At 47.6% G+C, this 24,975-nt stretch overlaps 1 protein-coding gene across 2 annotated transcripts in view; it reads right to left on the reverse strand.

Annotated features, from left to right (window-relative positions):
• Window positions 1-24,975, reverse strand: part of LOC141154985 (cytochrome P450 2H1-like) — a 61,505-nt gene that overhangs the window by 11,932 nt on the left and 24,598 nt on the right. For both annotated transcript variants that reach the window (XM_073641572.1, XM_073641574.1), the window contains 3 exons: window positions 14,358-14,507; window positions 13,518-13,678; window positions 12,747-12,923 (listed from right to left, as the gene is read on the reverse strand). In XM_073641572.1, the coding sequence (XP_073497673.1) occupies window positions 12,747-12,923; window positions 13,518-13,678; window positions 14,358-14,507 (488 nt within the window). The remainder of the gene's footprint in view (window positions 1-12,746; window positions 12,924-13,517; window positions 13,679-14,357; window positions 14,508-24,975) is intronic.

Below are 24,975 nucleotides of genomic sequence, written 5' to 3' on the forward strand. Positions count from 1 at the left end.
TTTGGCTGAATCTAGCAAAGCTAATCCTTTTTGGCCTATTGCAGAGTGTGTTAGTCAGTGGAGTAGCCTATCTGTGTTGCAAGATATACCACCTGTGTATAGAATACCAATTTTTTTACTGCACCTAGTGAAGTAAAATCTTTTGGGCATAGCATCATTCTATTAGTCCATCTATACTGACCTCCATCAGGTTGCAAATTGAATATAATTTTTTTCTGCATCTAGCTCTGAAAAAATATTGGGCTTCTAGCTGTGTGTGGGACTTGTTCTATTAATCCATCTATACAGACCTCCATCAGGATGCAAACTGAATATATTTTTTTCTGCATCTACCTCTGAAAAAATATTGGGCTTCTAGCTGTGTGTGGGACTTGTTCTATTAATCCATCTATACAGACCTCCATCAGGTTGCAAAGTGAATATATTTTTTTCTGCATCTACCTCTGAAAAAATATTGGGCTTCTAGCTGTGTGTGGGACTTGTTCTATTAATCCATCTATACAGACCTCCATCAGGTTGCAAACTGAATATATTTTTTTCTGCATCTACCTCAGAAAAAATATTGGGCTTCTAGCTGTGTGTGGGACTTGTTCTATTAATCCATCTATACAGACCTCCATCAGGTTGCAAACTGAATATGTTTTTTTCTGCATCTACCTCTGAAAAAATATTGGGCTTCTAGCTGTGTGTGGGACTTGTTCTATTAATCCATCTATACAGACCTCCATCAGGTTGCAAACTGAATATGTTTTTTTCTGCATCTACCTCTGAAAATATATTGGGCTTCTAGCTGTGTGTGGGACTTGTTGTATTAGTCCATCTATACTGACCTCCATCAGGTTGCAAACTGAATATATTTTTTTCTGCATCTACCTCTGAAAAAATATTGGGCTTCTAGCTGTGTGTGGGACTTGTTGTATTAGTCCATCTATACTGACCTCCATCAGGTTGCAAACTGAATATATTTTTTTCTGCATCTACCTCTGAAAAAATATTGGGCTTCTAGCTGTGTGTGGGACTTGTTCTATTAATCCATCTATACAGACCTCCATCAGGTTGCAAACTGAATATATTATTTTCTGCATCTACCTCTGAAAAAATATTGGGCTTCTAGCTGTGTGTGGGACTTGTTCTATTAGTCCATCTATACTGACCTCCATCAGGTTGCAAACTGAATATATTTTTTTCTGCATCTACCTCTGAAAAAATATTGGGCTTCTAGCTGTGTGTGGGACTTGTTGTATTAGTCCATCTATACTGACCTCCATCAGGTTGCAAACTGAATATATTTTTTTCTGCATCTAGCTCTGAAAAAATATTGGGCTTCTAGCTGTGTGTGGGACTTGTTCTATTAATCCATCTATACAGACCTCCATCAGGTTGCAAACTGAATATATTTTTTTCTGCATCTACCTCTGAAAATATATTGGGCTTCTAGCTGTGTGTGGGACTTGTTGTATTAGTCCATCTATACTGACCTCCATCAGGTTGCAAACTGAATATATTTTTTTCTGCATCTAGCTCTGAAAAAATATTGGGCTTCTAGCTGTGTGTGGGACTTGTTCTATTAATCCATCTATACAGACCTCCATCAGGTTGCAAACTGAATATATTTTTTTCTGCATCTAGCTCTGAAAAAATATTGGGCTTCTAGCTGTGTGTGGGACTTGTTGTATTAGTCCATCTATACTGACCTCCATCAGGTTGCAAACTGAATATATTGTTTCTGCATCTACCTCTGAAAAAATATTGGGCTTCTAGCTGTGTGTGGGACTTGTTGTATTAGTCCATCTATACTGACCTCCATCAGGTTGCAAACTGAATATATTTTTTTCTGCATCTACCTCTGAAAAAATATTGGGCTTCTAGCTGTGTGTGGGACTTGTTCTATTAATCCATCTATACAGACCTCCATCAGGTTGCAAACTGAATATATTTTTTTCTGCATCTACCTCTGAAAAAATATTGGGCTTCTAGCTGTGTGTGGGACTTGTTGTACTAGTCCATCTATACTGACCTCCATCAGGTTGCAAACTGAATATATTTTTTTCTGCATCTACCTCTGAAAAAATATTGGGCTTCTAGCTGTGTGTGGGACTTGTTGTATTAGTCCATCTATACTGACCTCCATCAGGTTGCAAACTGAATATATTTTTTTCTGCATCTACCTCTGAAAAAATATTGGGCTTCTAGCTGTGTGTGGGACTTGTTCTATTAATCCATCTATACAGACCTCCATCAGGTTGCAAACTGAATATATTTTTTTCTGCATCTAGCTCTGAAAAAATATTGGGCTTCTAGCTGTGTGTGGGACTTGTTGTATTAGTCCATCTATACTGACCTCCATCAGGTTGCAAACTGAATATATTTTTTTCTGCATCTACCTCTGAAAAAATATTGGGCTTCTAGATGTGTGTGGGACTTGTTCTATTAATCTATCTATACAGACCTCCATCAGGTTGCAAATTGAATATAATTTTTTTCTGCATCTAACCCAGCCAATAGTTTTGGCCTAATACCACAGTTTGGCCACTCAGCTCTGCTCGGTTCCCATCCATTGTTTTTTTGTGCAAACAACTCCAGAGTTGTGAATTAGTTAACCACCAAAATGAGTGGAAAAAGGCCTGCTGCTGGTGGAAAGGGGAATAGGCGTGTTGGGAAGGGGAAAAAAGGTTGTGTCCGTGGGGTAGGTGTTAAAGCAACAGTAACATCTGCAGAAGAAAGACCATCTTCCAGCCAAACTAAAATGTCTACTTCTTTTAGCGGACAATGTGATAAGATCCCTTTCTTCCGGCCACGCCAATCGCTACAAATTCCAGATGAGGCACAAAAACAGCAGGTGCTTCAACGGATATCAAGTGCTCCTTTAAGTGGGCTCTCCTCCACATCAACTTCAACATCACAAATACTCCAGTCCTCAAAGGTGTCACCCCAATCGCACTTGCTTCCTCACAGCTCCCAAATCTCCAGCTGCCCGTCTGAGTATGAGGTAGAACAGATGGTTGAGTCTGCAGAGCTGTTTACTCATACTATAGCCTGGGAATCAGAGGTCGACTCCAGCGCTTCTGTGAATCCAGACGAGGAAATGATCTGCACTGATGCCCAGAATCTTTATGAGTCAGATCCAGGACCAGACGCAGAAGGTTCTGACCATAATGTAGACCCTCATTCCCAAACTGTAACTCCTGTTGGTGGAGACAATGAGGAAGACGATGATAAGACTCAAATACCTGATTGGAGCGACAACTTTAGTTTTTTGTCAGGGCAGGAACAGGTTGGCTCTGAGGACGACGGGTGTGATAACGCACAGGGTGATGATGATGAGGTTGGAGATCCCACTTACTGTCAACCCACAGTCAGCCAAGAGATGAGGTCAGCAGAGGAGGTGGAGGAAGATGCTAGTGACGACGAGGTCAGGTTGCGCCTTCCTGGACAGAGACGTAGTACTGGAAGCACGTCAACAACTGCATCCTCAAACACAACTCTGCCTCTCACCACAAGTCGTGGTGGCTCTTCAGGTCGCATGGGTGCTAAGCCTTGCATAGCCTGGGCATTTTTTCAGATCGATAAAGATGACCCAACTCGTGTTATCTGTAACATTTGTCAGCAAAAGCTAAGTAGAGGCCAAAAAAATACATAGTTTGAGTACTTCATGCATGAACCGGCACATGGACATGAAGCATAAGTTGCAGTGGGAAGCTCAGTGTGCTACAATGCGGCCTAGCCGGCCGGGCCAACCACCGTCTGCCATATCTTGTGCATCCGCGGCCTCTTCATCCTCTGTGACTGGGGGGACAGCAGTCACACCTGTTTTGGGGCGCAGACCTGCCACCTCTTTACCCGTAACAGCGAGCGTGATTGGCAGGTCATCATTTTCTTTGGAGGTGGTAACACCAGCTGGTGTTGAGCGCTGTCCGACATCGATAGCACCACCTTTGGATCAAGGCAACCTAAAATGTCCGCCTGCATCTTCCTCACAGACCGGCAGTTTGCCGGGGACACCCTTATCAACCCCGTCTAAGCAGAATAGCCAGCCCTCGGTCCCTCAGATGTGGACAAGTAAAAGATCATTTCCTCCTAGCCATGAGAAAGCTAAGAGGTTGAATTTCACCATCTGCAAGCTCTTGGCTACAGAAATGCTGCCTTTCCGCCTGATGGACACAGAGGATTTTCGAGACCTTATGTCCGTCGCAGTGCCCCAGTACCAGATGCCCAGTCGGCACTACTTCTCAAAGAAAGGTGTGCCTGCGCTCCACCAGCATGTCGCACACAACATCACCGCTTCTTTGAGAAACTCTGTGTGTGACAGGGTGCATTTCACCACAGACACTTGGACGAGTAGGCATGGACAGGGGCGTTACATGTTGCTGACTGGGCACTGGGTAACTATTGTGACAGCAGGACAAGGGGCTGCTGTCCAAGTCTTGCCGTCCCAACAAGTTGTGCGTCAATCCTCTTTATCTCAAAGTTCCTCCACTGCTTCTGCCTCCTCAACCTCCTCTCGGTCTTCCACCTGCACCCAAAGCCTGTCTGGTCATGCCACAAGCTTTCTAACTGCGCAGAAGGGATCCTGCACACCTCCTTACTATGCTGGCAGTAGGGCTCAACGTCATCAGGCGGTTTTTACATTGAAATGTCTGGGAAATGTGAGTCACACTGCTGAGGAGTTGTGGTCAGCTCTGGAGAACCAATTTCATGAATGGTTGTCTCCACTGGACCTGAAACCAGGGAAGGCCGTGTGCGACAATGCTGCAAACCTGGGTGCGGCCCTTCGCCGGGGCAATGTCACACACGTGCCTTGTATGGCTCACGTGTTGAACCTGGTTGTCCAGCAATATTTAGCCCACTATCCCAGACTAGATGGCCTTCTGCAGAGGGCACGGTCGCTGTGTGCTCACTTCCGCCGTTCGCATCCCGCAGCTCAGCGACTTACATCTCTACAGAAGTCGTTGGGCCTGCCACTTCACCGGCTAAAATGCGATGTGCCTACCCGGTGGAATTCAACTCTGCACATGTTGCAGCGACTGTGGCAGCACTGACAAGCCCTGGTGCAATATGTTCTGACGTATAGTCTGGGCCAACGAGATTCAGAGGTGGGGCAAATCACGCTGGAGGAGTGGTCTCAGATCAGGGACCTATGCACCCTTCTGCACAGTTTTGAAATGGCGACGAAGATGTTTAGTGCTGACGATGCCATTATCAGCATGACTATTCCGGTGATTTACATGCTGGAGCACATGTTAAACAGAATTCGGAGTCAGGTTGTGGCACAAGAGGAGGTGGAGGAAGTAGAGGAGTAGGAGTTGTATGCGGAAGGGCTAACATCTGCAAGGTCCAGACGGTCGGCAGCACCAAGGCGGCAGGCATGTGAGGGTGGGGGAGATGGTTTTACCAGGGCGCATGGTAGCAGCCAAACTAGTGAGGAAGGTGCAGGAGCCCAGGAAGAAGTGGAGGATGAACTGATGGAAGACTCATCAGATGAGGGAGACCTTGATCACATTTCTGTTGTGCGAGGTTGGGGGGAGAGGACAGAGGAAGGAAGCATGATTGTTACCTCGCCACCAACACAACAGGGACTTGGTGCTCCTCGATGCGCAACACACATGAGTGCCTTCTTGCTGCACTACCTGCAACATGACCCTCGAATTGTGAGAATTAGAAATAATCCTGACTACTGGGTTGCCACACTGTTAGATCCCCGGTACAAAAGTAAATTTGCAGAAATTATTCCTGCCATAGAAAGGGATGCACGCATGCAGGAGTATCAGCAGAGACTGTTGTAGAATCTTACATGTGCTTTTCCACAAAATACCAGTGGTGCACGTAGTGAATCTCACAGTTCCAACTTGCCAACCGTGGGACCGTCAAGTGTTCAGCACTCAAACCGTAACAGAACCACAGTATCTGCTGGTAACATCAATTTTGCGGAATCATTTCACCACTTTTTTAGCCCATCCTTTGCAAGGCCACAGGAGACAAGAAGTCTGACACATAGTCAACGCCTAGAGACGATGGTACAGGAGTATCTCCAAGTAAACATTGAAGCCACGACTGTGTCACTGGACCCTTGCTCTTTTTGGGCTTCCAATCTGGATAAATGGCCGGAGCTAGCCACTTACGCCTTGGAGATCTTGTCATGCCCCGCAGCCAGCGTTCTGTCTGAACGTGTGTTCAGCGCTGCTGGTGGTGTGCTGACAGATAAGCGCACGCGGCTATCCACTGATAATGTAGACAGACTCACGTTCATAAAGATGAACAAATCATGGATCCGAAACGACTTTTCTACCCCTGTGTCATCCTGGGGAGAGTAAAAGCTTGATGATTGGTTAAAATCACCCTACCAACCGTTTTAAGCTTTCAAATTACTAATCATGTTTATCTGTATCTTGGCTGGAAAATAATTTGGGCTTTGTAGCAGTGTGCAGCACTGATCCTATTAGGCCATCCATACTAAAGCTTCACCAGATTTAAAATTAATAATAATTTTTAGCTGCATCTAGCCCGGAAAATAATTTTGGGGCTCCGAGATGCGCAAGACACATAAGTGCCTTCTTGCTGCACTACCTGCAGCATGACCCTCATATTGTCAGAATTCGAAGTAATCATGACTACTGGGTTGCCACACTCTTAGATCCCCCAAACTTTTCGATCAACCTTTTCATTTTAATAAAGACCAAAAAAATGGTCATTTTTGAAATTATAAGCATTAGCAGGTTGTTAGAAACTGAAATCAAACAGTTTTCAACTCAAAACTTTATTCTAGGTGATGTTACATTTTCACATAGGACCCCTTGTTCGAAAGGAGCTTCTGAACTCTCTCGTCCATTGAATTTGTCAGGTTTTGGATGGTTTCTGCTTCAATTGTTTTGCATGAGGACAGAATACCCTCCCAGAGCTGTTGCTTAGATGTGAACTGACTCCCGCCATCATAGACACTCCTTTTAATGATGCTCCAAAGGTTCTGAATGGGGTACAGGTCAGGGGAGCATGGGGGTCACACCATATGTTTGTCCCCTTTTATGCCCATATCAGCCAGAGATGCAGATGTTTTATGTGCAGCATGAGATGGTGCATTATCATGCAGAAAAATGATCTTGCTGTGAAATACACGGTTCTTCTTCTTGAACCATGGCAGGAAGTGCTGTTTGAGAAAATCCACATACATTATGGAGTTCATCTTTAGCGCCTTCAGGGATCCTAAAGGGGCCGACAATCTCTCTCCCCATGATTCCAGCCCAAAACATTACTCCACCTCCTCCTTGTTGGCGCTGTAGCCGTGTTTGCGTGGGGTGTCCATCAACCAGCCATCCTCCACTCCATCCATCTGGACCATCGAGCGCTGCATGGCACTCATCCGTGAACAAAACAGTTTTGAAATCAGTCTTCATGTAATGTTTGGCCCACTGGAGCCGTTTCTGCTTGTGTGAAGTGGATAGAGGAGGTCGACAGGATGGCGTATGCACAGCTGCAAACCTCTGAAGGACCCTGCATCTTGTTGTTCGGGGGACGTTGGAGGCACAAGCAGCTTCAAAAACATGTCTGCTGCTATGACAAGGCTTTTTTGCCGCTGCTCTTTTAACCTGACGTAATTGCCTGTAGGAAAGAGTCCTCAATTTGCCCTTATCAGCACGCACACGTGTGTACTGTGAATCAGCTACATACTTCTTGATTGCCAAGACACTTCATCCTGATCATCGCACAATGTTGATTGTAGTCATGCCTTGACCTAAACACTCCACAATTTGTTGCTTCTCAGCAGCCGACACATCCTTTTTCTTTCCCATTTTGGCAGAAAATGTAGGCTGCTTAATAATGTGAGACAGCCTTCTTAAGTAGTCTTGCCTTTCATTGGACACACCTGCCAAACTAATTAGCACAGGTGTCTGCAATTGCTTACAGTGATATAAAGAGCCCTGACACACATCACCATCAATGAGTTTAACTGACAAACAAACAAATTCTTCCCTTATCACTCCTAAACACTTTTTGCATAATAATTTGGAACGCAGTGTACATGTGCTTTTCCACAAAACACCAGTGGTTCACGTAGTGAATCTTACAGTTCTAACTTGCCAACCGTGGTCTGTATGGAGTTCTTCAATAAAGGGCCCAAAATTAAGATAACATAGATGGGAGAGGTCTCTATGAATACGAATTCCTAAGTATTTGATACCCTGTGAGGGCCAGGCAAAGGGAAAGTTGGACTGGATGGAATCCTATATGGATTTGGGGAGGGAGACATCGAGGGCCTCAGACTTCGCTGCATTGATTTTAAAATTTGACCATGTAACAAAGTGATCTATTTCAGCCATAACAGCATGGATGGATATATGTGATTGAGTGATATATACTAGGACATCATCAGCAAATAGAGAGCACTTGTACTCGGTGCCTCCCACCTCAATCCACCTAATATTGGGGTTATGGCGAATTGATGAGAGCAGGTGCTCCGTCACTAGGATGTATAAGAGAGGGGACAGAGGACATCCCTGCCTTGTCCCATTGGTGATTGTGAAAGGTGATGAAAATGTTCTGATGCACCCCCTGGGCCTTGGGACACCCGGAGCCGGACCCTTTTTGGTGGATGCTGGTGGTTGTAGTCTTCGTGGCGGCGACCCGGTTCCGTGGCTCAGGGTGGTGAAACCAGTGGCGGAACTATTTATGTGGTTTTGATGTTTAAAAGTCCGACTACGCCACCCGTGGATTGCGGTCAGAGTGAACCGCCGCTGCAGGGCAGACCGCTGAGGCTGATGTTGTGGGTGCAGCAGAGCGTAGCATAACTCCCCACGGGAGGAGTATAGCCTCAGGGCAGTGTATGCGGAGGATGGGGGTGATGGTGCAGGGCAGCAGCAGTAACGACACGGAGTCAGTGATGCAGTCCAGGGCCTTTACTCACAGTTCTTATTATCCAGACCACGTCTGCAGGTAACGGCTGCCCACGTCGTACTGTGCTCACCAGGTGAGTGGCTCAGACAACTCCCAGATAACTTTGGAGCGCTTCACAGGACCCCCTTTGTGTGTCCTTTGTCTGGCCTTTCTTACCAACCCTTCTGTCCGGCTGCCTCGGGCCTCCTCTTGGTAAACTTGGCGCCAGTTTCCCTGACCCTATGTGGTGCCTTCCTAGCGGGTGTAGCGAGGGGCTGCGCCACATAAAATGTCACAGCCTCCGGTTTCTAGCTGAGGGTCGTTTCCTGCCTCCACTAGTTTCGGGGACCGGTCTCCCCCTTTGGCCTGACTCCTCCACGCAGGTGGATTCGGGCGTGCGGTGGCGACTCGCCCGTCCGCACCCCTGGGATCCCTTCATTCCTCGTTCCTGGAGCCTTCTCCGCTCCTCTTCCTTCCTTCTCCCTCTTCCAGGCCTGGGCCTCTGTTACTAGGCCCGCCTCCGGCGCAGAGCTCATGCAGAGCCCCTGCTCCCTGCCACTTCTGCTCAGACTTCTCTGCACTGAACTAAGATGGTGCCCACCTTTTATACTCCCATCTCAATGCACCCAGGAACTGCTTCCTCCCTGCTCCTGCACTACAGGGTTCCCCTTCCTCAGTGTTCCCTCCCCCCACTCCAGCCAGGGACAGGGACTGTCGTGCCCATCTCAGAGGCATATTGGTCGCCCTGCCCCACGGCAATGTGGTGTAATGCATGCAGGTGTCGGGTCCTGATCCACACTCCATCCTTACCTGAGAGTGAGATATCACACCTCTGGGTGAGGTGCAATACCTCTGTAGCAACCGAGCCCTCAGGGTGCTACAGTTCCATTTATCTTCAGCATAGGTGACGTATTGTGATACAGGGCCGTGATTTTGGCTATAAAAGGGTCCCCTAGACCCCTACCCCAAGCTTTTTAAGAGAATCATATATGGCGTGCCAGGAGACTCTATGGAGTGCTTTCTCAGCATCCAACGAGAGTATCTAATTACAAATTTTTAACTGCATCTAGCCCAGGAAATACTTTGTGCCTAGTAGCAGTGTCTGCTAGTCAGCGGATTATCCCGGCTGTTAAGCAAGCTACACCACCTGTAGTTTAGACACTTAATTTTTTCAAAGGAAATGCTTCGGGACCATGGGATACTCAGTGAAGAGCATCAGGAGGCACCCCAAGGCATAGGGGCTGGGACTGGCAGTAGGATGCCTTGCGGTGGACAGCCGAGCTCGATCCTTATAAAAGCTTTTTAACTGCAGCAGCTTTAGTGGACGCTACTGGAGCTGGAATTACGCGGCTGCTGGCATGAGACTTGCCCTCCAATAGATCCTTGTAAATGGATTTAAAGTGTATTCATTCAAATTAGAGAGACAATTTAAATTAAAAAGCTTAGAGCTGCCTCCACCACAGGGGGGCTCGCTCGACCCACCAGCGGACAGGCACCAGTATTGGGAGAGGGGGGCTGGCCATCAGGGTTCACCGCGGCTCTGGCACAAACCCGGCGACACGGAGGTGGCACGGGCAGGAGCGGACTGCCCGTGTCGGCTTCTCACTTTTTGGATTTTAGAAGGGCATGACATGCCTATATCTGTGTCTCCCCCTCCTTTTACTCCTCCACCTCTTTTATTTTCGCATGACTATATGTACTTGTCACTTTTCCATGTGTTAGTTATGTCTTCTGAGCAGTTTGTCAGCTTTTGGACACCTTTGAAGGTGTTTTCTATGTGTTTCTATGTGTTTTTGTTTGCCTGCCATTGGTTTTAACGGTGTTCGAAGGTGTTCGACGAACCGAACCGAACTCGAACACTACGGGGGTGGCTCAACACTACTGTTGGGTATCCAAGCTGGACACGTGGCATGAACTGTCTTTCTACTCTTTGGAGGTCCTGGCCGCTAACGTTTTGTCAGAGATAGTTTTTAGTGCCGCCAGGGGCATTATAACTGATAAAACTGATAGGCACATCTGCCTGTCAACTGAAAGTGCTGACAGGGTGACTCTTATAAAAATGAACAAGGGCTGGATTGAGCTAGACTTCAAAACACCGCCAGATGATAGCATCAAACATAAACTCAAATCCAGTGGTTATTTTTTGAGGGGTCTGTTCCCATGCACCCCTTCACACCCAGACATAGGTATACCTTTCAGGAATTGTTCTATTTTATGTCGCTCTCCTCCTTCTCCTCATCCTCCACCACAATATCACCAGGGTGACAGTGATACAACACCCACATAATTTTTTTAAGGTTGCTTCTTATAAGAGACGAGTGAATATTTAGATATTCGTTTCGGATTACAATCACCGTTTTTGCAATATTTGCCAATGTAATTGTCGATTATTCGCCCGAACATTGCCGACCGTCATTGGATTTAATGGGTGCCAAGTCAAACGCATACACCTTCAATGGGGACCAAAAGCTGGCAAAGCACATCAATTTAGGGGCAGTCACTAGGAAAGTGCCATAAATTGAACCAGAGAACAAGTAGTATAATTATTATTATTTATTATTATATCACCATTTATTCCATTGCGCTTTACATATGAAAAGAAGTCACTGACTGGTACAAGACCAGAGAGAACCCTGCCCGTGAGGACGCACAAACAGTCTATAAGGGATGGGTGAGGATACAGTAAGTGAGGGTACAGCTGGTCGTGCCGCGGTATGGTAGAGCGAGGGTTACTGCAGGTTGTAGGCTTGTCTGAAGAGGTGGGTCTCTTGTGCTGTATCATTCACTGCAATCTGTCACATACTCTTCCTGCCTTGCTTTTTAAGCAAATAACCAGAATTGAGATAAAAAAAAAAATAGCCCTAGTCCCTGATATCTGGGGCTATGTCTACAAATATCATTAACAGCAGCAGCAGATAGAACGTGTAATGGACCCTCTTCCACTATATGAACTGTAGTCTGCCACATACACTGCCTGCCTGCATAACTGGTATCACCACTGAATATATGCAGCTGGATTAGTCCTCAGAAGGACTGTTAGTTCAGATATATAGCTCTCCCTACTATGCCTGTTTCCGAGGTATACTGTGACGAGCATAGCGGCACCAGGTCTTATATAGACCTGATGACATGTAAATCGCCAAAGAATAATGGCGCTGTAATAATAAATAATAATAATAATGACGCTGTGCGGCCAGCCAATCACTGTAATGCCCACAACCAACATGGCTACCGCATTACAGTGTGTGGCAGGCAACCCCTGCATGTTCATTGGCTCTCTAAAGAGAGCCAAACATGCAGGGAGGGGACCCGAGTTCCCACCCGAGCAACCCAGAGATACTCACCAAGCACCGAGCTTGTCGAGTATCATGATGCTCGGGCGAGTACCGAATAGTGGCGAGCACGTTCGCTCATCACTAGTCTTTTTCTATCTCTATGTGGAATAAGCTGCGCTCTCTGACCTCCTATCCCTAAAAAGTCCAGGCAGAAAAATGTGCTCTCTGCCCCCCATCTTCTATACTGGCTGTGATAACCTTCCTGATTGGCTGAGTTACGTAATATGATAGCTGAAGGACATTAATGGGAAGCCAGTGCAGCCGTGCCTGACATTAGTTCACACTCTGAGAATTCAGCAGTGTGCTAAATGGCGCTTTTGTTTTTTTTTGTGCAATTTTTCAAATTGAGTGTTTGGATTTGAACTAGTGGGTATCTGCATATTTCCGAAAATTCAACTCGGGGTCAATTCTCCGTAGATCGAACCGCTCATTTTTATTTCATTGTCTTTTTCCAAAGCTAGTTGAATTTTTATTACTGTGCACATTCTGTACAAACAATATGTAACCCTCAAATGTCGAAATATCCAAGATTATCAAGAAACTCACCTCTTCCATTTTCATGAGAAAACAATCTATGAAGTCACGAGGGCAGTTTTCATCAAAGGTGGCTCGATGGGTCTCTGTCATCTCCTTAATAAATTGTTTCAGATTGTTGATAATTTTAATGCCACCCCGATGAGGACCAGGAATGTAGGACATTATTCTTGGGAACATGATGAGGAGCTTAAGGAAAGAAGCGATAGAAAATCATGATTTTATTATTGTTTTGTTACGTCAGTGTCATATTTAAATTCTGTGTCCCACTTTATGGAAAATGAAACATGTCTCCGTGATTTCAGACTACAAATGGCCAATGGTCCCAATTCAACAAAGCTTTCATGACAGAGTCCTGGTGTATAAAGCTTTAAAAATACCCCAAATTTTTGAACAAAGACCAGTTTTGCCAATCCCTGGCTCATCAAATTTATGATGAGTGGGGTGTTACTTATGCCACAAACCTTATTTTGGCCTTTGACTGGAATAAGCATTATGGCGAGGCGGACACAGAAGCACATGCCACTTCCTCCCTAGCCTGATTCATTAAGAGGAGTGCCCCTCATAAGTAATCAATCACCTTGGACTCCACCCTGTCTCAAGACATTGATATCAAGACCAATGTAAAAATTGCTGTTCTTGTTGAATCGGGCACCATTTTCCCTGTTATTTGTCCCGTACTTTTTGTCAAGCTATCAATATAAAGGTCTGACAGAAGGGAGTATGACTGCAGAATAGGATAATATAGAGTTTGATTGTAGTTGGTAGCATACAATTATTTACCAGTCCTGAACTGCTGTTGAACAGCTCCACAATTTCATTAAAAAGTGAAATGAGGGTTAAGAATTTTTTGTCTTCATAGTCAAATCTTTCACCAAATACAATGGAGCAAATAACGTTGGAAACAGCGAGTCGCATAATATCTACTGGGTTAATTGGAGAGTCTGTAAGGAAATATAACCATGTGGTTAGTCATTAATAATCAAAAGAATACATATAACAGGAAAATATGGACCTTGGAAAAAAGTACACAGTAAGACTGCAGATCTACAGTCTGTTGTGTAAGGTGAGCTCATGGTAATATTAACTCTACCCATTAATTGTAGGGGATCAGCCATTGAGCTAATATAGTAGTGGGTATTCAAACTGTTTCTTAATTGTAGACACAGAGAAAAAGTAGGATTAGCTATATTTCAAAATGACTAATGTTTTGTTCTCCCAGTCAAATCTGGCATGTTCCTAGGGGGCAGGGTTTCCAGCCATCCATAAGTTTCAGGACAGTCTTTAAAAATATGAAACTTTTTTCCACTACCCATTCAAAAAATGTTTGTGTCTGTGATTTTTTTTAAACTAAAATCGCTTGTGCAAGTTATTATGTCTGTGAATATCATTTTTTTAACAGTAAGTGTAAAAATTACCAAGGTTTTCATATCAAAGGTCTAAGCTGAATCCTTACACTGTTAATGATGAATTATGCTTTCCCAATAAGTTCTTAAAACATTTTGTACATTAACCATTTTTGTCCAGAAAAGTATTAAAGATTAAGTTGTCAAACCCTGAGGTTATGGTCCAGCTTGAGAGATGCCGGCCCATAGTCAGTCTAATATATGACTATCCACCCACCTTTATCCTTCATGAATTTCTCGGTGAGATATTGGGCTTCTTCTTGGATTCTTTCTTCGATGCTTCTTTTCCCCATTCCAAAATTTCTCAGAATCATTAAAGAAAATCGACGAAGGATTTTCCACCTTTCTCCACTGCTAGCAATGACCCCTGTAAGTTCAATCAGGCGGATGAATAGTTTCTAAATTTAGATTGTGGAATTTTGGCTACTAAGAATTTGTTGTACATATTGGACCTCATTACAGTAACTAGATCAGTTTTGGGTTAAAAAGGTCTATTTGCTTGATTTCAAATCTCCATTTTGCAAGCTGTTGTGTCCAACTGATAAGCAAGCTCTGACAAATCTGACAAGCCATACACACCTGTCAGGTCAACATCAGCAAGATGTACACTGTGTGCTCAGTTGTTCGACAATTTGTATTTTTCATGATTATTTTTTTTTTATTGAACAACTGCAGTGCTGTCAGTGAATTCAAAAGGTTAATAAACCTGAATATTTAATAACTTAAAAGTGAGGTTTTATCTTTTTTAGGAGAATATGTATGTGTGCAGAATTATCAGACAACTATTAGTGTGCAGAATTATTATGCAACTAAATGAAAAAATGTACGCTTTTCCAACTCAATTATTTATTTTTATCTGTTTACGTGAGAATAATAACCAAGTAACTCACAATATACAAAAATACATTTCAGACATTTCAAGAAAATGACTAATCTCAGTGACTAATGTATCCAACCTTCTTTTCATCAACACTCATAAGCCTTCCATCCATGGAGTCTGTCAGTTTCTTAATTCTGACAACTTTTTGGGCATCCCCAGCAACAGCAGAAAGGTGACTGTTTTCCCTGACCGTAAATATCCCATTTAAGAAGGACCTGCAAGTTCTCAGTAGGGTTTAGGTCAGGTGAAGTAGAGGCCATGTCATTATTCTTTCAACTTTAAGGCCTTTACTGGCAGCCGAGCAGTGGAGACTTTGATGCTGCGATGGAACACTGTCTTGCAGAAAAATCATGGTTTTCTTGAAAGATGCAGACTTTTTCCTCTATCCTTTGTGTATAGCGACAAGCTCGGCTGTATGCGGAGGTAAAACACGGAATACTGTCTCTTTAAGTTTTTGGGTTAGTTTATTTAGCAGTCATAAACTACCCTAGAGTCCATAAAGAAAACACAGCCCATTCGGCTAAAAATACAAAACATATTGCAAAACTTACAGCACAGTCCGTATGTCAGCCAAGGTCTGGCCACTCACAATTAGCGACACTCAGGTTCAGCCCACCCCGTGCTAGCTCCTTCCTGGAGCAAAATTTCACTAGGTACTGAACACACCTGAGTCTCAGGGCTGGCTATTTAAAGCCCAGACTCTCCCTGCTTGGAGGTATGGGGGATAACGTCTCGCCGTGCACTTTAGTTATCCACTGAAAACAAACATTCCCTTGTAAATGTGGTTTTATTAACTCTCTCTGCACTTATTTATGCTGGAGAACTTGCAAGTTTTCACATCACTGAGTCTAAGAGCCACAGCGACACATACCTCCCTTCTGTCACACTACCAGTGACTTGGTCACATATTCCCCCCTTTGTCCAAAGCCGGGGGTTTTGGTACCTTTACTCATTAGACATGGAAGTCTGGACAGGGCATCGGTATTAGCATGCAGTTTCCCGGGCCTGTGCTCTACCAAAAAACTAAAGTTCTGGAGGGGCAGGAACCACCTGGTCACCCGGGCATTTTCCTCCATCCATTCCCTCATCCATCTTAGGGGGCATGGTCTTGGACCAGCCAGAATTTGCAGCCTAATATGTAGTACCTAAGGATATAAACCGCTCATTTGACGGCCAGGCACTCCTTTTCCACGATTGAAAAATTCTTTTCGAAGGCCGAGAGTTTCCTGCTCAGGTACAGAGTGTGGTGTTCCTCCCTGTTAAGGGGACGGTTGCAAACAACTTTATTTATAATGGAAAGCAACCGAACCTCGGGTCCGCGGTGCAGCCTGGAGGACTGCCGCCGAACACCTTCCGGGTAAGAAGGTAAAACAACCAACTGAAATAATAATCCCTCCGTGTTACTGCATACCGGAACGGGAATAGGGATTCACATTATCTCCATTAACTGCATGAGAGATGTGTGATAAATAAGGTATCTGTAGCCCTGTTTACAGCACAGGGACTACACGGCGGGTGCTAGGATGCGTGTGTGACTCACGCCGTGCTCCCAGCTGGCGTGCTACCGGACTGAGGAGTATCTCTCCACGTGGCTTACAGGCGGTGACGGGAATACGGCTTCTGCAGACTGCTCGGGGTGTATGGCGACCCTTTTGTCGGAGCCAGACCGTCAGACGAAACTACCTGCCTCCCTCAATCTAAGGCTGCCTATCCCCCGCTAAACCTGCCTGACAGAAGCTAAAGCACAGGTGGAGCCCAAACGACCAAGCGTCCACACAATAACACCATCATAGCTCAATGATCAGTGCATGCCGCCATGTTTGTGGGTGGGCTATTTAAAGATTAAGCCCTGCCCACTGTCGCACTATTGGTGACGTCACCCGCGACCAATCAGGCCGTGTCAGGTCACCGGATCTGCTGACTCCCAAACCACCAATCACGGTCCGCCATGTCACGGGCATGCTCAGAGCAGTGAATCCTGGACTTAGGCTGTGGCATCCCTGTTTCCCTCCACAACCTACGCTTCATGTTACTAGGAATGAAGACCCAAGAGACAACCTGTACATCTCGTGCACCAGGTAGGCATTGGGACTGACGATGATGCTGAGAAGCATCAACACTGACTGGACCAGAATGGGAGACCACAGAATCCACTGATGGATCTGAACCCATTTCGGATCCAGCAAACGCCCGACGCCTAACAATCCCCATTTACCTCCTGCAATAAGACGGCTCTTATGCCGATGTCTGAGGCGTTCCTCTGGAGCACAAACTCTTTCTGGAAATCAGGTGCTATCAAGACCGGCTGGTTACAAAGGGCACATTTCAGCTCCTGGAACACTATCTCTGCCTCAGAAGACCACTTTGCCATCGCTGTCTTCGTACCTCTAAGTAAGTCGGTTAGGGGTGCCGCTATTGTGGTGAAATTCGGGATAAACCGCTGATAATACCCCATGATACCCAGAAAGGCCCGTACTTGTTTCTTGGAGGCCGGTTGTAGGCAATTCTGGATTGCCTCCTCCTTGTTCATTTGCGGCTTTATTTCGCCCCTTTCAACCACATAGCCCAATTATTTCACCTCTTCCTTTCCTATGGAACATTTTTGTGGGTTTATGGTAAACCTGGCTTTTCTCAATGCATCCAGTACTACCTGGACCTTCTGCAGGTGAGTTCCCGATTCTGGGCTGAAAATCACGATGTCTTCCAAGTAGGCGGCAGTGTATTTTTTATGTGAGCCCAGAATCCGGTCTATGGCCCTCTGGAAGGTAGCTGGGTCTCCCTGTAGACCTAACGGCATCCTAGTATATTGAAAACACTCATGGGTGTAGAGAAGGCCATTTTCTCCTTGTCCCCTGGGGTCAGACGAATATGACAGTACCCTTTTGTTACATCCAGGGTAGTCATGTATCTGGCAGGCCCCAGCCTCTCAATAGGCTAATCTACCCGAAGCATCGGGTAGGCGTCAAACTTGGACACGTCGTTTAGCATCCTGTAATTGTTACAGAACCACCATTCTCCGTCTGGCTTAGGCACAAGAACAATCGGGCTGGACGAGCCACTTTTAGATTCCTCGATGACTCCCAGGCTCCACATTCTCCTCACCTCCTTGGTGATCACCTCACGTCTGGCTTTGGGAATTCGATACGGTCTTTAGTTCATCTGTACATGCAGTTCCGCCAGGATCTCATGCTCCACAACTTGCATACATCCGAGCAATTTTGAGAACAGGTCTCGGTTTCTTTGCAAGAGTTCTCGGCACTGTTGTTTCTGGGCCAGTGACTGTGTCTCTGCCACTGTAACGTTCTCGACCCTGGCTTCCGGATTTGCCCCTAAGGATGGAGCTTCCACCGGTTCCCTGTCTCACCACGGCTTCAGTAAGTTGATGTGGTAGATCTGGTACAGCTTCCTTCTACCCGGCTGTTGGACCTTGTAGTTGACTTCATTCAGCTTCTCAACTACTTTGTACGGTCCTTGCCACTTAGCCAGGAATTTACTTTTGACCGTGGGCACCAACACTCGATCTCCAGGGCTGAATTGTCTCAGCCTTGTTGCCTGATTGTAGACCCTCGCCTGGGCTTCTTGTGCCTGTAGAAGGCTTTTCTTCACAATTGGCATTACCCTTTTCATCCGGTCCTGCATTTGGGCCACATGCTCAATGACACTCAGATGGGGTGTAACCTCTGCTTCCCAGGTCTCCTTTGCTATGTCCAGAAGCCCCGAGGGTGTCGTCCGTATAGCAGTTCAAATGGCAAGAACCCTGAAGAGCTTTGGGGAACTTCCCTAATGGAGAACAGCAGGTATGGCAGCAGGCAATCCCAGTCTCGCCCATCATTTTCCACAACTTTCCTTAACATCGACTTCAATGTCTTGTTGAACCGTTTTACCAGTCCGTCCATCTGAGGGTGGTATACAGAAGTTTGGAGTTGTGTAATTTGGAGGGCTTTACACAATTCTCTCATCACCTTCAACATAAGTAGAGTTTCCTGGTCCATCAGGATCTCCTTTGGCAGACCTGTTCATGAGAAAATATGTACCAGCTCTCTGACGATTCTTCTAGCGGAGGAATTTCTTAACGGTACTGCTTCCGGATATCGCGTAGCATAGTCCAATATCACCAGAATGTATTGGTGGCCATGGGCAGACTTCAACAGGGGTCCGACAAGGTCCATGGCGATCCGGTCAAATGGGACATCTATGAGAGGTAATGGCATTAGAGGCTCCGGAAATGGGACACGGGAGCCGTTAGCTGACAGGTGGGACATGACGGGCAGTAGTTCACAATCTCCCGGTGACATCCAGGCCAGTAGAACCTTTGTAGGATATGCTCCCGAGTCTTATCTACCCCTTGATGCCCAAGATGTGAGAATGGGCCAGGCCTAACACTCTACGCCTATAGGGTTCCAGCATTACTATCAGCTCTATTACCTCCCTTTTGGGTTAGTGACCCTATAAAGAAGGTCCCCATTAAGTGCAAAATATGGGAACCTGGTGTCAGCCCCTTGCTCCTGAGCAACCCCATTTATCAAAGACAAACTGTCAATTGCAAATTTTAAGGTGAGATTGTGTCACCCTGGCCTGGATGCCACAAGTGTAAATAAAGCTGTGTCTGAAAGCAAGGGGGAGGTTCTCTGGTTAGGGGAACATTAGCCTGCAATGCCTCCTGTCTCAGGCCAGTAGGGCGAGCTGGCTGCCCCTATAAATGCTGGTACTGGGGGCAGGGTTAGGAAGAACTGGATGGTCTGTCTCAGCACTGAGACGTGTCCCGGAGCAGAGCAGGGACAGACAGTTGAATTGCACCCTAAGAGGAAGTGTGGCAGTAGGAGAGCCACAAGCCAGAGACAAGAGGCGAAGGGAGCCTGTCTTGGCAGATAAAGGACTTAATCTACCAGACTTTGGTGTCTGAGGCTGGGAGGATTCCACATTCTCCAGCAGATAACCTGTCCGCAGGGGACTGTATATTCCTTGGCCTAAGAAGCCTGGAGGCTCTGCCACAACAGAAGGGACCAGCAAAGCCGTACAAGGCTGGGAGCAGAAAGGAACCCACGTCGCAGGTCATACAGGCGAGAATACACGGAGAGCTCGGAAGTGTGGGCTGTTACCCTATAAGAAGGATATAGCCAGAAGGAGCACAGAAAGCACGGTAGGCCTACACCCTCACCCTGACCAGGGCCAATTTCCCCATTGCTCTCAGACATCCAGGTCCCCCCCTAGCCGGGACTGTTTGTGGGTCAGTTTACCTGTTCTAGTAAAGACCCTGGACTGCAACCTGTTGTCTGTGTGCTCCTTGCTCCTACAGCACTATCAGCACTGGGACTCTCACTACCATCACTCCCACCATCCACTACACTGCCCTGGGGCCGCACTCTTCCCGTGGGGAGTCACACCATCCCAGCTGCATACATCATCAGCCCCAGCGGTCTGCCTTGCAGAGGCGGTTCCTAATAACCGCAAATTCATGGGTGGCATAGTCGGACATAATCATCAGCACATAACGGACTACCATTGGCCTGACCACCCTGAGCCACGGAACCGGGTCGCCACTACTACTCCCACCATTTCCCTATTGCCCGGATCCGAGTGCCCCACGGCCCAGGGGGCGAGTCTGCTTTGGCGTAGTCGGCAGGATTTCATGCCCGCAACCACCGGGTACTGCTTGCCTGAAAAAGACTTTTGTACTTACCTGTGGTGACGTTTCCCGCCATCCGGAGTAGTTTCCCCCCATCGGACGCCATCTTGGGTCGTTTCCCTCCGTCTTCTGCCGTCTTCCCGCCATCTGCAGCTGCCTCCCGCCATCGGACGCCATCTTCGGGACGCCGCGCGGGAAGAAGAGGGGCGTGGACGCCGAAAGCGCGCGAGACCCGATGCTCCGCCCCACGCACCGACGCTGCGCAAGATCCTGGAAGGGAGAAAGAGCGATGCTGACGTCATCGGAGTGCAACGCCAGGTCCTCTATCCCGACGATTGACTGCGGAGCAGCGGCCTATTGAGGAAGAGCATCGCAAGGTAGGCCACGGTCCACTAGGGGGGAGGAAGATGTCGGACACAGAGGCGCCCACTACCACCAACGCAGCTGCAGCAGCGGTGATGCCCTTTTCCCTGCCCTACATCCCTGGAGTGGCCTGGCTGCCCAAGTACTCAGGGGAGCCCCATGCCCTAACTGACTTTAAGGAAAGGCTATACAGTTTGTTCCAGGTTTACCCCCTGACCGAGGAACAGAAGGTCAGCATATTAACAGGGCAGTTAACTGGCGCAGCCCAGCGGGAGGTAAAGCCATGGCCCGCTGAGGAGAAAAGAACTGTAAAGGGTATTCTGGCCCGGCTGCGGGGTACCTTTGACACACGTACCTCCGCTGAGATTAAAATGAAGTTCTATGGATGTAAGCAGCGGGCACAGGACAGAATCAGAGACTATGCCCTAAATTTGCAGGAAGCCCTGAGGGCCATCCAACAAACTGACCCTGGCAGCATGCAGGAAACGGATAAGCTGCTAACAGAACAATTCATAGAGGGTCTGCTGTCTAGCGCCCACAGGGCCCAACTGCGCCTCATGTTCTTTCAGAACCCTGATCTGACCTTTGCCCAATTTAAGGACAGGGCCATAAGGGTGCTCCGTGAACCAACAACCAGTGGCGCTATAAACCCCCGGCGCCCTGCTCTCACCTACCACCAGGAGGCGGCGCCCTCCTCTATGGACCCCGTGGGGGCTGATGCACAGGCCCTGAACCAAGCCCCGTCGAAAGACCTACACCACCAAGTCCAGGAGCTGACCAAGAGTGTCGCGGCGTTGACCAGGACCGTCCAGGCGTTGCAAGTGGACCCGTCAAGACCCATCGAGCTGGCTTCAAGTCCGGAGGATGTCCCGTGGCATCGACAGAGGAGGATCCCGTCGTTCCGAGGGAGGCCCACAGACCACTACGCAGAGGATGGACAACCCATTTGCCGCCGATGCAACCTGCCCGGACACATTTCCAGACACTGTAATTTAAACGGGTCCAACCTGGGGCAGAGGGCCAACCCCCAGGCATAAGATCACCAGGCCCTTATAATTGGCGTGATAAGTACATTGGGGGCGCCCGGTTCTACTCGTGGTGCTGGACGGTATCCCCATGAGCGCCTTGCTGGATACTGGGTCGCAAGTAACCACTATCCCTTATGTACTTTTTAAGCAGTATTGGACTGATGCTGATATCACACGGTATCCAGACAGTAACTTGAGCATCATCGCCAGTAATGGCTTACCCGTGTCGCAGATGGGGTTCAAGGAGATGACCATTAAAATTGGTAAAGTTGAACTACCGGCACAGGGAGTGATTATTGTGGACATTGACGGTCGTGAAAGTCACCATAAAATAACTGTTGGTACTAACGTGATTGAAAATTGTCTTTCAGAGGTTATTGTAATTCTACAACAGGTGGCGGTGAATGCTACTTCCAGCCAACAGCGAGTCCTCAACAAGGAGATAAAAGCCCTGATGAGACGGCAGCAGGTAGAACTGTCTGGTGGTGAGATCGGTATCGTAAGACTGAGTGACCCATTCCCCATTTTCATGCCTCCCAAAAGTGAAATGATGATCTGGTGTCGGACTGCAATCGGGTTGAGAGGTAGAGACTACCAAGCCATGGTAGAACTCGTGTACTCAGACAGCAGGCCCACCATTTTGACAGCCCGGGGGGTGGTTGATGTCCGTCATGGGAGGGTGCCCGTCCGCATCCTCAACATTGGGGAGAGGGAAGTACACTTACCCAGGTACGCTACACTCGCCAAACTGTTTGTTGTCGAACACAAAGCTATCAGGGCCGTGGAACCCTTGCCTCCATCTCCACAGGCGGAGGGTAATGGCTCCCAGAAACAAAGGGAGGACTGGTGCCAGAAACTCCATGTAGGTGCTGACTCCACTCTCCTGCACCAAAAACAAGGAGGCTACCGGGCGGTACAGGAGTACGAGAGAGTCTTTAGTAAGCACCCGCTAGACTTCGGCAGAGTAAAAGGGATAGAACACCACATCCTCACAGGGAGCCACCCACAAATAAAAGAGAGGCATAGACCTGTACCCCCTGCACATTATCAGAACGCCAAGGGCATGCTAAGAGAGATGAAAGAAGCTGGGGTCATTAGAGACAGCTGTAGCCCTTGGGCAGCCTCCTTGGTTCTGGTGAAAAAGAAAGACGGCATCATGAGAATGTGCGTAGACTATAGACAAATCAACCGTATCACCCACAAAGACGCATACCCACTGCCTAGAATAGAGGAGTCTTTAGCCGCACTAAAATCAGCTAACTTCTTTTCTACTTTGGACCTTACTAGTGGGTACTGGCAGGTTCCTGTGGCAGAGGCTGACAAGGAGAAGACCGCCTTCACCACCCCGATGGGACTGAGTGAGTTCAACTGTATGCCTTTCGGGCTCTGCAACGCACCAGGGACCTTCCAGCAGCTGATGGAATGCTGTCTAGGGCACCGAAACTTCGAGACGGTCCTCCTTTACCTGGACGACGTGATCGTCTATACGAAGACCTACGAGGACCATCTGAAGCACCTGGCCGAGGTGATCGAAGCCCTGGCAGGCTATGGCCTGAAGGTGAAACCATCGAAGTGTCACCTGCTGAAACCAAAGGTCCAGTACCTAGGGCACCTGGTAAGCGCGGAAGGAGTGGCCCCCGACCCTGACAAGGTCACGGCAATCAAGAGCTGGCCAAGCCCCTCGAACATCAAAGAGGTGAGACTGTTTCTCGGGTTGGTAGGCTACTACCGAAGGTTCATCCCCAGGTTCACTAAGATGGCAGCTCCTATGCAGGACCTCCTGGTAGGACAGTCTAAGTCCAGGAGCCAAAAGCCACCCTTCAATTGGGATAAATCGGAAGAGGAGTCCTTCCGCCAGTTGAAGATGGCCCTCACGGGGGATGAGATCCTGGCCTATTCTGATTATGGCCAGCCTTTTATCCTCCACACAGACGCCAGTAATTTGGGACTGGGAGCCGTACTGTCCCAAAACCAACAGGGCAGAGAAAGGGTGATCGCGTACGCCAGCCGGAAGCTGAGGCCCACTGAGAGGAACCCGGAGAATTACAGCTACTTCAAGCTAGAATTCTTGGCGGTGGTATGGGCCGTCACAGAACGCTTCAAGCATTACCTGGCCTCCGCAAAGTTCACCGTGTACATGGACAACAACCCGTTGACACACCTGGACAATGCAAGACTGCGTGCCCTAGAACAGCGGTGGATGGCCCGTCTCTCCAACTATGACTTCGTGATCAAGTACCGGGCAGGCAAAACCAATGCCAACGCTGATGCTCTATCAAGGATGCCTCACTTACCCGACGGAGGCGAAGACCCAGAAGAGCTGGAAGAGGTAGAACTCCCTGCGTTTCACCGGTATGGAGCCGCCCAACACTCCCACCGTGTGAAGCAGGAAGATTTGACAACCGTTATGATCAATCCTCTACCTCACCACAGCTGGGCCGAGACCCAAGATAGTGACCCTGCCATCCGCCTGGTGAAAGATCTGCTGACCCAGGAAGACGCCCGCATGGATCCGGATGCTCCAGAGGAAGCCAAGCAGCTGTGGAAAGAGAAGAGCAAGCTGTTCCTTTACGAAGGCAAGCTGTGCAGAAGGATTGTCAATCACCGGACGCACGAGCTGACCTGGCAAGTCGTGGTTCCAAGGCGGGATGCAGCTATGGTCCTGGGAGCTTACCATGACAGAGCGGGACACTTCGGTTGGAAGAAACTGGAGTTCCTGCTAAGAGGAAGGTTCTTTTGGGTCGGCATGAGAGGAGCTGTAGAAAAATGGTGCAGAGACTGTGGCCCTTGTCACCTAAGGAGGAAGGACAGCACCAGCCAGAAGACACCCTTGAGGCCCATCGTCACCACGCAGCCTCTTGAGCTGGTAGCTCTGGACCACGTAAAATTGGCTCCAAGCCGGTCTGGATACATCTATGCCCTGACAATCGTGGACCAC

Source organism: Phyllobates terribilis, unplaced genomic scaffold (genome assembly GCF_046119375.1).
Source record: "Phyllobates terribilis strain yellow unplaced genomic scaffold, ASM4611937v1 Scaffold_7__3_contigs__length_470593459, whole genome shotgun sequence".
Lineage (NCBI taxonomy): Eukaryota > Metazoa > Chordata > Amphibia > Anura > Dendrobatidae > Phyllobates > Phyllobates terribilis.